The 13,640-nt window shown below is 42.3% G+C and overlaps 1 protein-coding gene across 5 annotated transcripts in view; it reads right to left on the reverse strand.

Moving 5' to 3' along the window:
- Positions 1-844: 844 nt before the first annotated feature.
- The window catches only part of LOC311059189 (serum response factor-like), a 45,199-nt gene continuing 32,403 nt past the window's right edge, over positions 845-13,640 (reverse strand). Inside the window, exons 4-8 of one of the 5 annotated variants that reach the window (XM_084076887.1) lie at positions 12,146-12,310; positions 9,712-9,810; positions 9,167-9,361; positions 4,717-4,787; positions 845-1,616 (exon numbers count right to left, since the gene is read on the reverse strand). In XM_084076887.1, coding sequence (XP_083933013.1) covers positions 1,521-1,616; positions 4,717-4,787; positions 9,167-9,361; positions 9,712-9,810; positions 12,146-12,310 — 626 coding nt within the window. In that variant the 3' untranslated portion in view covers positions 845-1,520. Of the gene's footprint in view, positions 1,617-3,152; positions 3,260-4,691; positions 4,794-9,166; positions 9,362-9,711; positions 9,811-12,145; positions 12,311-13,640 lie in introns of those variants that run through there. The other 4 variants (XM_084076889.1, XM_084076885.1, XM_084076886.1 and 1 more) reach the window with 4 other exon arrangements.

The raw sequence follows: 13,640 nt of genomic DNA on the forward strand, positions 1-13,640 counted from the left end.
ATTCACTCATAGCTGCAGTCTGGTACTCGTAGCAGGGCAACAGGTTTATGATGTAATAAAAATCAGCCAGCATTTAGAAGTAAAATATGCATTGCTTTGCAATTACTTTGTTATTCTTAGTTGTTTGGCACCACCAGATCATGGGAGGGTGTAATCTCTCTTAAATTGTTAAATATAAAGAAAGAGCCAATTTTTTGCTCTACTTGTGGCACCGTTTTGTTGGTGTAAATAAATCAAGCAATATCTTGTCAAAAGGAGGACTGCCAGCATGTTAACCATACTGTATTAACCATAATGTATTAATAACTCATGTTAACCATGAGTTTCAAGTATTTAACCACAGATTGTACCATTTTTTAAGAAGAGTGGAGAAAGACGGGCCTGCATTTAGATCGTTGCTGAAAAACCCAGGCTCTGATAAATGTTGCCGTCAACATTTTCCCCATTTACTGACGCACTCCACAATATTCCTAGATTCCTCCCTGAGGAAGCCTCACATTTTGCTTCTGGGGTCGTTCCATACATGGACATTCATGGTTCTTTATGGACAAAGACAGCAATGGAACTGTAAAATGTGTAACAGTTTGCAGCACTGAGGAAAAAACTCCATTCCTTCAATAAGGGAATCGTCACAATCAACAAAACATAAATATTCAGCATTTCTCGTTCCATTTTGTTATGAAGTGTACTTATTAAAACCTTTTCTTGAACTCGACTCCTGTCAGTATAGACCATATTCACACGGCGGCCATATTGCCATTACGTCAACGAAATGCCACCCCAGTTGCCACAGCAACGGGGTGGCATTTTCAATGTCAAATTCCAAAATGGCCACCGTGTGAATATGGTCTATTACAGTAAATCAACATATGTTGTTATATTACATTAATTTACATATCATAAATGTGTAAATCCTTTTTTTTCCTTTTGCATGTACATACAAAATAGCTACATTTAAAAAAGAAACTACATGCTGTTGCACCAACTAAAAACAGGCTTACAAATACAAGGTTTTTTGATAAAAATAAAAAAAAGTATTTACAATTCCAATGTCTTTAAGTGAATATCCATTTCCCCGCCCATTTACAAACCCCAGATAATGCACAACGCTGTGCACAAAAACACTGACTCTCACACTCAAACATTCAGTCAAAATGAATGTCTTTGGCTGGGTGTGAAGCTGTCACACCTGCAGTATGTAGCCATTACAGATTTTCCACAAAATAAGCAACACACGCAGCACACGCACAAAAAAAATAACACCTTCTATGGTATAGAAAATAGGCTCCAATGAAGGATGTAGTGAACACCTCGATATATTTTCTATGCTTTTGCGAATATACTATATACGGTATATATATATATATGTATATATATATATATATACTAAAACATATACTCACAAGGGTCAGCCACACATATGCCCTTGAATGTGATGCAAAAAAAATTCTGTGGGAAGGCATCAATAAATAGAGATGTCAGTCCATCTGTGTGTCCCTTAAGGCAGCTCGCTCCGTCAGTCAGTCGCTCTTAGAGTTCTGTGCTGCATCCAGGTTGACCACCTGTAGCTCCGTCAGGTTACTGCTGCTGCCGCTCGACTGCTGTCCAATCACCATCTGGAACACACCCACAGCCTCATTAGCATACCGGGTGCATGCTGGGGGTGGGGGGGGGGGTCACGACAGAGCTCTATGCATGCCTGATGGGATAAACCCATTAAGACCTAGAACGCATCAGTGTCACTTTAGATTTCTTTGGCTATTCAAAAATAGCAGATATACAAGCTCATAGCGCGGCACCGAGTGCCGCGCTATGAGCTTGTAGATCTGCTATTTTTGAAAAATCTTGAAAAAAAAATATTTTTGATTTTTTTTCCAAAAACTGTTTTAGATTTTTTAGTTAGTTTTTTTTTTTAAATGTTTAAGAATCGCCTGAGGTCTTAATGGGTTAACCATAGATATAAAAGGTAGACGCCTCCTCCGGCTCTGAGGCGTCTGTATCTCGGGCGCCATTTTGGAGAAGGCAAGCTTCCTGACTACTGGCCTTACAGCCCTTCTTTCTTGGCAGAATCGAGTTGTATAAAAAATATATAACGGAATATTTTTATACAGCTAGATTCTGACAAGTCCCTGAAAAGACGCGCAGTGATTGGCCAGGAGTCAGGAAGCTTGCCTTCTCCAAAATGGCCGTCGCGATACAGGTCGCTCCAATGAACTGCACACGCGAATGGCCAATGAGAGGTATCTAGGTTTCTATATCTATGGGATTAACCATATGAACCCTAGCATCCCTATTCTGGGCATGTCAGGGATAATGGGCAGAAATTCTGCAAAGAACTGCAGATCTACAAGCTCAGTGCCTCGCATTGTGAGCTTGTTAGATCTGCTTGATGTACAATGAAGTCTATAGTTAGCCTGGCTGCTCGTGTGGCCCCCAGACTATATCAATGCGTGGATATGAGTCTGGTGCTTCTATGAGGACGTTTTTTTCCCCCAAGGGGCGGGATTAAAAGAATGGCTTTGGACGCAATAGAGCATCGCAGTTGCGCAGAATCCGGGTGCCGGAAGTAAATACTCAATGCATTTTTCCCATTGACTTTTCCAAAAATATTTATATCAATGAATTTAAGCCTAGAATCAAGCCATCCAGGATTCTGGTGAATCATGACCATAAAACCTTTTTTTCTGTGATTTTTTAAATTTTATATTTAATGATATGATATACTATGTTTAATAAATACCCTTTGTTTTGCCGTTTGCAAAAAAGTGTTTTCACAGAATCAAACGTTTTATGGTCATGATTCACCAGGATCCTGGATAGCTTGATTCTAGGCTTAAATTAATTTATATAAATATTTTCGGAAAAGTCAATGGGAAAAATGCATTGAGTATTTACTTCCGGCAACTGGAAGTGGGCGGGAACTGCGACGCTCTATTGGCTAGACCTACAACCAACTACCAATTACAGTCTCCCATATTTGAATACTGGGCCCTGATTGGTCACCCCAGACTTCAGGAGCAGGAAATGGATTCACAACGGAGCGGTGCCAGACCCAAATTGCAGAGGGCAATTATTTTTTTTTGCACTGGCAGATTCAATTGGTCCCAGGCTAGTTAGTATATAGTGTGCGTAAAGGGTTAAACCCTCTGGCGTCTCACATTTTGTTTCATAATGCAATTTGAATGGGTCATGGGGTTTTGGGTGTCCTGGCCGAACTCATGATGCCCTGTAATGAATGCCAAAATGAATTAATGGCCTCCTATAGGGGAGAAAAAAAAAGAAGGGTAGAATCATTTATAAATGTATTCCCTGAAACAACCGTTGGCTCATAAAGTCTACCAAAACATAATTATGACTTGATCATATGGTGCTGTAATTCAATCACACAACAACACACAGACAACATTGTATGATTTCAGTTACAGGATTGAGTATATTCTCATTCCACTACAACAGGGGTCTTCAACAGGGGGTCCGGGACCCCTAGGGGGTCCTCAGAGTTACTACAGGGGGTCCGCCAAATCTTTGTGTGATATGATTTTTTTTTCTACCTTAACCATTTGAACCCTAGCATCCCTTTTCTGAGGAGAATGTTGGCTAAGAGCTATCGGTGTAGAGGGAAAAAAAGAGCAGACCACATAAACAAAAAAAGGCAATTTTATACAATATAGTGGGGGTCCCTGCTTCATCTCTCTCTCAGCTGGGGGTCCTTGGGCTGAAAACGTTGAAGACCCCTGCACTACAACATTATCACGAAATATTGTTAACAACCAATTTGAATTGACTGTGAGCCTTTTGACCCACCACAACAAAGACTGTGCTGGTTATCCTGAAGACTGACTCATATTTAGTTGTGCACTCTGGTGTCGCACACACCCCGCAAATAGCACAACACCGACAGCTCACAATGCTTCACGCTGCAATGCGTCGGTGTGGCTTGTAGAACTGGCTATTTTCAGCAGTGGTGGAAAAATAACTCAAATGTTTTACTTGAGTAAAAGTATCGATACTGCAATGTAGAAGTTACAAGTAAAAGTCTGGAATAAAAAAAATTACTAATATTACAAAAGCATTGGTATCAAAATGTACTTAAAGTACCAAAAGTAAAAGTACTAAAATGTTTGAAAATAGTAGATCTACAAGCTCACAACGCGTCGCGATGCGACGCGTTGTGAGCATGTAGATCGGCTATTTTCAAATAGCCTCGGTATAAAATAAGGCTAAAGTAATAAATGTATGTTTTATAATGTAAAATAATTTATATCTGCAAAGTAACTAAAGTCTTCAAATAATTGTAGTGGGAGCAAAAGTACAATATCTGCCTCCGAGATGTAGTGGAGTAGAAGTAAAAGTATAGACAATTGGAAATACAGTACTTGAGTAAATGTACTTAGTTGCTTTACACCACTTGATTTTCAGTGCGCGACACCAGCAACGCAACTAAAGTACAAATCAGTCTTTAGCCATGCAACACTCCAAGAGCTGTTTGTTTGTTTGTTTTTGTGCACCGTTTTGTGTCACACAGGCATAAACCAGGTGCATAATCCATCCACGTCCATAAGTATAGACAGTACATATAGTACGGAGCCAGGCCAAAACCCTGTGCCTCCCTGTGCTCTGTGTTCTGTCGGGATGCATTTAGTGAGGGTCAATGAGCATGCCGGTTGCATAAGGGAATATGAGAGTTTCACTTGTAAAATGGAGATCTTGCCGTACTGGATGTAGCTGCACCGCTGAGACAGGGATCTGTACTGTGCCTGGTGGACCCGTGAGGAACACTTGAGAAACTGCACCTGGAATACACAGAGAGGAAAAAACGCGTTTAGCAAAAAAATGTAAGCAGAAAAAGAATAGCAGAAAAGAATTGGCAGATCTAGTAGTATCTGCTATTTATTTATTTTTTACTTGTGGAAAAGTTGTGCAAATCTTTGAATATATATATATATGTTTTAAAGCGAACATTTTAACTCCGATCTGTGCTTCTGGGGGGTCCCTGGAACAACATATTTTGAGATGGGGGTCCGCGGACAAATACATATCATCTTGAGGGTCCTTGACATGCAAAGGTTTGAGAACCACTGATATAGCAACACGTTAGGACGTATATTGATTCACTGTGCTTTTCACAAAACCGGACTTTTCCTGTGTAGGCTACACTTACGATTATTTTACACTTGTGTAAGTAAGTAGGTAGGTCGGAGGGACTTCAATATCAGCCGATAACCCTGGGAGATGGATTGCTGAAGGTGGAGCGCCACACCTCAGCACATCAGCTCCCATTACTTACCGCACGACTTGCCACACCCAAGCCGTGCTACTCATACGCTGAGTTGGCGGTGCCTGGGATCGAAACCCCTGACCGTGTGATCCAAAGGCGAGAGGCTCTACCGACTGAGCTACCTGGACGCGATATATACCATGCTACTATACTTAGCAGTATTGTTTTATACACATCACAAAACTACAAATGCAAAATATAGCTGCAAGCAGCGATAATATGGGGCCAGGAGAGAGAAATGATAATTCCTTTAACAGGTCAGTTCATGAAAGTCCTTGCGGTCTTGTTTCCAATGAGTGCCTGTGAGCAATTAGGGGTTAAGAGTCTTGCTCAGGGACAAATTTCATGTCATCGACACATTTGCTGACCTGGCCTGGAATCGTACCTGGGTCAACCAGAGTCTCTGTCTCCCTAGGCGGGCTCACTAACCACTCAGCTATGGCCACCCCTCAGAGAGAGAGAGAGAGAGAGAGAGAGAGAGAGAGAGAGAGAGAGAGAGAGAGAGAGAGAGAGAGAGAGAGAGAGAGAGAGAGAGAGAGAGAGAGAGAGAGAGAGAGAGAGAGAGAGAGAGAGAGAGAGAGAGAGAGAGAGAGAGAGAGAGAGAGAGAGAGAGAGAGAGAGAGAGAGAGAGAGATAGATAGATACGGAATAGATTGAAGAGACATAGAGAGAGACAAATGGAATAGATTGAAGAGACAGAGAGAGAGACAAATGGAATAGATTGAAGAGACAGAGAGAGAGACATGGAAACGGAATAGATTGAAGAGAAAGACATGGAAATGGAATAGATTGAAGAGAGAGAGAGAGCGCCATGGAAACGGAATAGATTGAGTCATGTTTTTTGCATTTCAACTTAAATGAGTCTGCATCAAGTGAGGCTTGAACCGGCAACCTTACGGTCATGAAGCACTCTTAGGTAGCTGCAACACTACCTATAGTGCTATATCTTTGTCCAGGCTGATATTGTCTGTTGAGGATCACAAACTCTTGCCTTCTGTCATGACCCAAGCCCCTGTTTCACTAACACTAAGATCACTCGTTCACAAACCATTTACCAATGAAGAAATTGTACATCTCCTCAGAACCAAAATTAGTGAAAGTAGCCGATCTACAAGCTCACAAACCATTAAAAGTTGTCAGATTGTACATTGGCTATTTTCACAATGAAGTATGTTATACATTGAAAAAACATACTCTCATTGCTATCTGAAAAGTTGTGAGATTGTAGATCAGCTCTATGTAAAAAACACTCAATTAAGTATTTCATGTTATCTTTAACAATTGCAGATGTATTCATTGATAGTCATGTTGTGTGAAATGCAACTCAGATGAAGTCTGCACCAAGTGAGGCTTGAACTGGTGACCTTCAGGTTGTGGGGCACACATTTAAGCGAGAAGCCACCAACAGACAAGAACCTGTGAAAAAGGAGATCACACAGATGATACAGTTTCACGCAAATAGCTGAAAAATCCTGGGTTTAAGTGTTTTTCAAACTGCTCAAGATTGCGGACAATCTAAGGGCGGTGCTTACTGGTCAACGTGATAGATGTGTTCCTCATTAGTCAAGGCACATGTGTAAGCAGGTCTAATGGCTGTCGGCCAAACGAGGCATGACTTTTGCCTGTTTAAAGTTTCAATTTTCAAAAAATTGCTATAGCGCCCCCGTTTGACCAATTGGAGTAAGATTGGTTTCAGTGATATTTGGAATGGCCCTTTACATTTCTGCAAAGTTTCAAAGAATGGTAAGTCTGCATGTATGTGTTAGGGGCAGATGAATAATTGTCATAAAACTGCAATATTCATTGGCTCATTAAAGCTTCATTTTTTCACTTATGGAAGATATTTTGCAAACGTTTTTTGTTATAGGTCCAAAGTTCATGTGTAAAAAGTTTCGTGCAGATTACTCAAAAATCCCAGGAGGAGATAGGTTTTAACTGTTTTTCATATAATTCAAAATGGTGGGAGATCTAAAGGTCAGAGGTCAAAAGTCAGAGTGTGAAAGTTGTTCAGCATGAGGAGACGCATGTGTGCATCGAAGTTTCATGGCTGTAGGTGAAACAGGGCATGAGTTGTACCTGTTCAAAGTTGTCATTTTCAACTGAGTGCTATAGCGCCACCTTTTGACGAAAGATTGTGAGATTTATTTTTTGATCGTTTTTCATGACCAGCTACCATATGGCCGAGTTTCATAAAAAGCGACTGCACGGTTCAGCCAGAACTGGCAAAAACGGCAGAAGAAGAAGAAGAAGAAGAAGAAATGGAATAATGCGAATAACAATATGGGTCCATGCTGGAAGCCTGGCCCCATAACAAAATACACAGATGAAAGTAATGATACAGTGTGTTTAAAAAGAATAGGACAAACCATAGGCAGTGGTACAGTTATGGAATTATAGTTCCACTTCCAGCCCAGGCAGGTTATTCCCAAATTGTATAAATAGGTCCCAGGTTTTGTGGAATCTCCCTGTGGGGCTGTTGAGAGTACCTCCAATTTTCTCCACTTTGATATTCTGCATGACATCTATAATCCACTGACTATGCGATGGAGGTGTTACACCCTTCCACTTAAATAGGATAAGGCGTCAAGCCAACAGTGCCATTCTAACGTATTTTCTGAAGAGATCATGGTCGGGCTTCAGCTCTTGGATGAGCCAGTGAAACTCAACATGTTCTCTTTGCCTCGCCAAACTATAGGCTAGCCCTAATATTCTCCCTTTCTTTTATTGATGCTACTGGCTTGTTTTTTTTTTACAAGAAGAAACAAAATACTTGAACTTTCTCAATATTTTGCATTGGATTGGTCATTGGTGTGCATAAATGATTTGCTTGGTTCGGACCCGTCACCCAACATGTACCGGCATTAACAGAGGAAAAGCTATTTGCGGTATCCTCAGATGAAAGAGTGTGCAAGACACTTGTTCTGTGAACTATTTATCCATTGTAGGTGTTTTTAATGACCTGGTGAACACATGGATGACTTTGTTCTCACACGATGCACAAAGCACTGAGCAGCAACTAATCTGAAAATACTTTAGTTCACTTTAAAGCTGCATTATGCATTATTTTAAAGCAAAAATACAAGTGATGTATCACTCAAAATCACTAAGAGATTGAAATGCTGTACATTTACTGCACTGAGATTCAGTGGCTGGGTACCAGCGGGTGGCACGAGAATCAAAACGGTTACCTTTGGCTGCCACTTGTTGCCACCAACTTACGTGAAGTGTCCAGTCCAGCTTCAACATACAGTAGTTAGTTTACTGGATAGGTGACGTTTGCCACACAACAGTGGTTCTCAAACCTTTTCATGTCAAGGACCCCCAAATTGACACTCATTTAGCCCGTGGACCCCCATTAGAAAACAGACGCCAGGGACCCCACATAAGAGAAGATTTTTACAGCTCTAGCAGTGATTCTCAACCATTTTAATTTCAAGGACCCCCAGTTTGACATGCATTAGGGCTACGGACCCCCATTTAATGGCATTTCTATCTCTGGGACCCCAATTTATATTGTAAAATCAATTTAACTCAAGAGAGTGTACAAATGGAACCAAATGGACCCGCTAGGGTCCATTTGGTTCCATTTGTACACTCTCTGAGTTACAGACCCATAAGGGTCCATTTGGTTCCTAACTATCCATCATTTAGCTGGGGTGGGGACCCCCTGGAACTCCCTCAAGGACCCCTGGGGGTCCCCGGACCCCACTTTGAGAACCAATGCCATACAAGACAATGAAATATTTTTTTGGGGAAAGTATAGTACAGTACAGTATTTTTGTAACTGTAATTTAAAACCAAACAACTTGAGTTTTCTGCAGTTATTCTTTGAACCCAGGAGGCCTGTCTGCCCCGGCTAGCGTTGTGTGTGCCCAGTGAGTGACTCACCCGTGTCCTGGCCCTGTGCGTGGGACACCTGCATGGGGGAGTGCCCTTGGGAGAAGGCGTTGAGCACGGCCAGCCCGCCGTCGGTCATGGCGCTGGAGGCGTACATCACCGTGTGCGGGCTGGGGTACATCATGTGACCCGCCATCGACGTGCCCACGGAGGACGTGACGATGGTTGCCGGGAGACTCACCGTCGCTAATGAGGAAGAAGACGGAAGAGGAGGAAGTGGTTAATGTATGTTTTGTCAAAATCTACAAAGTAACTAGTAACTAAAGTTTTCCAATAATTGTAGTGGAGTAAAAGCACAATATTTGCCTCTGAGATGTAGTGGAGTAGAAGTAAAAGTACTGAAAATTGGAAGTCAAAATATGTCAAAATTGTAATTAAGTACAGGACTTGAGTACATGCACTTAGTTACTTTACACCACTGAGTTACTTTACACCACTGAGTAGAAGTAACACAGAGGGGGAAAAAAAGACAAGTTTGTTGCAATGTTCCTCCAGCAGATGGCGATCATGGTTCAGTTTAGAGAGGGCATACATACCGGTGGAGTTGGTGGAGGTGTGTATCTCTGGGCTGCTGTCACTGTTAGAGCTGCTGGGATGGACCTGGATGGCTTGGAGCTGCTGGGGCATCCCTGCTCCTGGAGGAAAGGGTCACACATACAAACACACCCACTTTTATTAGTACTGTATATCGTTGCTGGGGAAGAAACCTCCATATCCTAACTTGTTGTGTTTTTTTGTTGTGAATTAATGCCCTACTTCAGTGGTAGAAGATTTATTTTTTGTTGAAAATAGTCGATCTACAAGCTCATAGCGCCTCGCAATCTGCTATTTTCAAATATGATTATTTGGGGGGGTCAATTTTGAATCCTGAAAGGTAGCAGTTTTGGACACATAAGGCCCTATCTTGTGCGCCGCTTTACCCCTTATGCCTAAACGTATTCACCGTATTTTACCATTTTGAAAAACATTTTTTAAATAGTTCAACTAGCCGATCTACATCGACGCGTTGTGAGCTTGTAGATCGGCTAGTTGAACTATTTTAAAATGTTTTTCCCATAAGGTTTCCACCCCGACAGAGACGATATAATACACATTATCAATGTATATTTTCAATCTCTTGTATATGTGGTGTCAGAGCAGCATTAGCACACACACACACACGCGCACACACACACACACACACACACACACACACACACACACACACACACACACACACACACACACACACACACACACACACACACACACACACACACACACACACACACACACACACACACACACACACACACACACACACACACACACACACACACACACACACACACACACACACACACAGCATTTACATGCAATCTGTGTGATCAGGAAGTAATGGGATCCTAAAACGCACATTCAGGTGTAAATGTATATCCTCCACGGTACACTGAAGATCCAATGGACCTCGGCACCTCTGAAGGTGACAGGAGACATTTATACACATTAATGAAGAAGTGTAGATGCAGTGAGTCTCAAATCCACATTAAAGGACATAAATGTTTGCGCACAGATGCACACATTAAGTATATAAAGTGGACATTCCTTTGGCTATTCAAAAATAGCAGATATATAAGTTCATAAGCACAAATCTTTTTTGAAAAATCGTGGAAAATGTAAGTCTTTGAATATATATATATATATATTTGTTTTAAAGTCCCTGGAACAACATATTTTGAGATGGGGGTCCACGGCCAAATACATATCATTTTGGGGGTCCTTAAACATGGAAAAGTTGGAGCACCGCTGATATAGCAACATACTGTTTAGAAAACATTTTTAGATATGCGCCATTTTGGCCGCCGACCCCCCATCTGACAGGATATTCCTTCTTGTCCCCCCTCTTCAATAATGTGAGACCATTCTGCCGAAGTAGTGTAACTGGACTGTCCTGGGACACAGGGATTTCCCCGTGGCAATATTTACTTAATGATTAAACCCTAACACATGGCAAGCAACTTAATTTGTGTTGCATCTGTAAAGCACTGGAAATAAAAGAGAACTTTGTATCAGATGCTGTCATCTGTTCTCTCTGACCAAAGCCCTCCAACGAATGGGAAGTCATTAAAAATGACAGAAATATGACAGCATGATGAGGCTGTAAAGGTTGTAAATGTAACCGTGACGAGCGCAGCAGCAGCAGCAGCAGCAGCAGCAGCAGCGGTGGTAAAGAGAGAGAGCTCCCATTCTAATAGGAACTATCGCATTTTACCAGCAGCTGTAGATGTAATTCGTCTGGATGGTTAATGTCTCAAAAAGCACGTTGTACGTTAATGCCAGGCGTAACAGCGGGCAGTGGCGCGGGTGCAACATTTAAATCGTACTAATCGATACTTAAAAATAATCAAACCTTTAACCCATTAAGACCTGGGGCTGATTCTACAAATGCCTTCTAAATCAGTAGTTCTCAAACCTTTTTCATGCCTCTCTCAAGAACCCCCAAATTGATATATATATTTGGCTGCGGACCCCAATTAAAAAATTCAAAATAATTTAAAGAAGTTCAAACACTTCAAAAATAGCAGATGTACAAGCTCACATTGCGGCAACCAAGTGACGCACTGTGAGCTTGTATATCTGCTATTTATTTTATAGCCAACGGTAGGCCTATAGTTAGCGGTAGCCTCGTGTTATGGCCGGCTATTATCGGCAACGGATTTTGAGTATAAAATATTAAATATGGTGTATTTTGATCTACATGCTCACAACGTTGTGAGCTTGTAGATCTGCCATTTCCACTATTTCTCAAACATTTTCAGAATGTACAGTATGAATATTTTTCAACACGATTATGCCGATTCTGCAAAAAAAGAATTGCGAATAATATCTCAAGTAATTAATGACAGGCCTAATATACTGTATATAAAATGTAACCTTTTTCTGTTATTAGACAGAAACATAAATAATCAATAGTCTCAGCCCAAGTGTCACCTGTGAGGGAGACGGCGGCAGGGAAGCGGAACACAGCCTGCTGGCCCTGCTGGCCGTGCTGCGTCGCGGACAGGGCTTGGCCGTGCTGCCCCTGCAGGGCCAGGGAGTGCTGCTGCAGCTGGCTCAGAGGAATGGTGGGGGTGCCGGGGGGGAGAGGAGTGCCTGCTGGAAGGACACAGACACACAGACAGACAGACAGACAGACAGACAGACAGAGAGACAGAGAGACAGACGTGCAGTCAGTCACAGGCATGCACAGACATTCACACATTATGTGCACGTTGTGCACACCATGTAAGACAACATTCCCCTAAAGGCTCTGTGTGGAATGGAAGGTTGGGGGGGAGTTGGCGGCAGTGGTTCAGGGGTAGAGTGGCCGGGTAGAGTGAACTGGAAACCGCAAGGTTCCCAGTTCGATCCCGGGCTGGGGGGCTCCCCCAGATTTAAGGACTTTGCAGACAGGGTGCGATTAGTCAATCAGTTTTTACCGCATGCGAAAAGACGCACAAATCAAACTGGGTTCGATTGGAAAAAAACGCATCGCATCGCTGCACGGTAAATTCGGATCCGGTGTGCATGAGGTCATTGAGAACCATGTGTTCATTTAAAAAATGATATTGTCCGTTTTTTCCGTGCGAAAAATCGCACCCTGTCCACAAAGGCCTTTAGTGTCGAAGCGTCCTTGAGCAAGACACTGAAACCCTAATTGCTCCCGATGAGCAGGTTGGTGCCTTGCACGGTTTCCTCCGCCATCGGTGTATGAATGTGTGTGTGGATGGGTTAATGTAATGCACAATCTATGTAAAGCGCTTTGGATAAAAGCGCTATATAAATGCACCAATTACCATTTATGCTCGATTGCTCGTCATTCCAAGATTTATGCAAAATATTGGGTTTTGTGAAAATGATATTGATAGCAGCCGTCACTATTAACACTATTTCATCACTATTTCATCACTTAATTGTGACTTCATAGGTGTCCATTGTTTCAGTTTGGAACAAAGCTCTTAAGCTCCACCAAAGGTCTTTTCAAGCCGTCAGCTGAGACGCTTTTAGTGTAGGAGGGTGTTGTTCCACCTGGCACTGCTGCCATGTGCCAGACAGGTGGTGAGGGAGAGAGAGAGAGAGAGAGTGGAGAAGTGGGGGTGCTGGCTGATACAGAGGGAGAGGGAGGGAGGGAGGAAAGTAGCTGGGGCGAAGAAAGGAGAGAAAATAAGAGATAAAGGAAGTGGAAATACAGAGAGAGAGAGAGCCTGTCAAAAGGGCACAGAAGATCTGCTGGCGGGGGCATCGTGTCTGTGAAGTGTGAAATCAGTCACGTCTCTGCGTGGTTCAGTCAGAACACAATGCAACATCTGGCCACGTGTTAGTTACCTCACTGTCTGCTGCTTATTGAAGACTATTGAGTTTCACGCCTTGTGCAACAGAGCCCAGGCCCAATATTAAGAGGTGTTTCATGTAAAGAGATGCCCCTGTAAATACAACTCTTTTTTGG

The sequence above is a fragment of the Gymnoscopelus microlampas genome (assembly GCF_963454915.1).
Source record: "Gymnoscopelus microlampas genome assembly, chromosome: 13".
Lineage (NCBI taxonomy): Eukaryota > Metazoa > Chordata > Actinopteri > Myctophiformes > Myctophidae > Gymnoscopelus > Gymnoscopelus microlampas.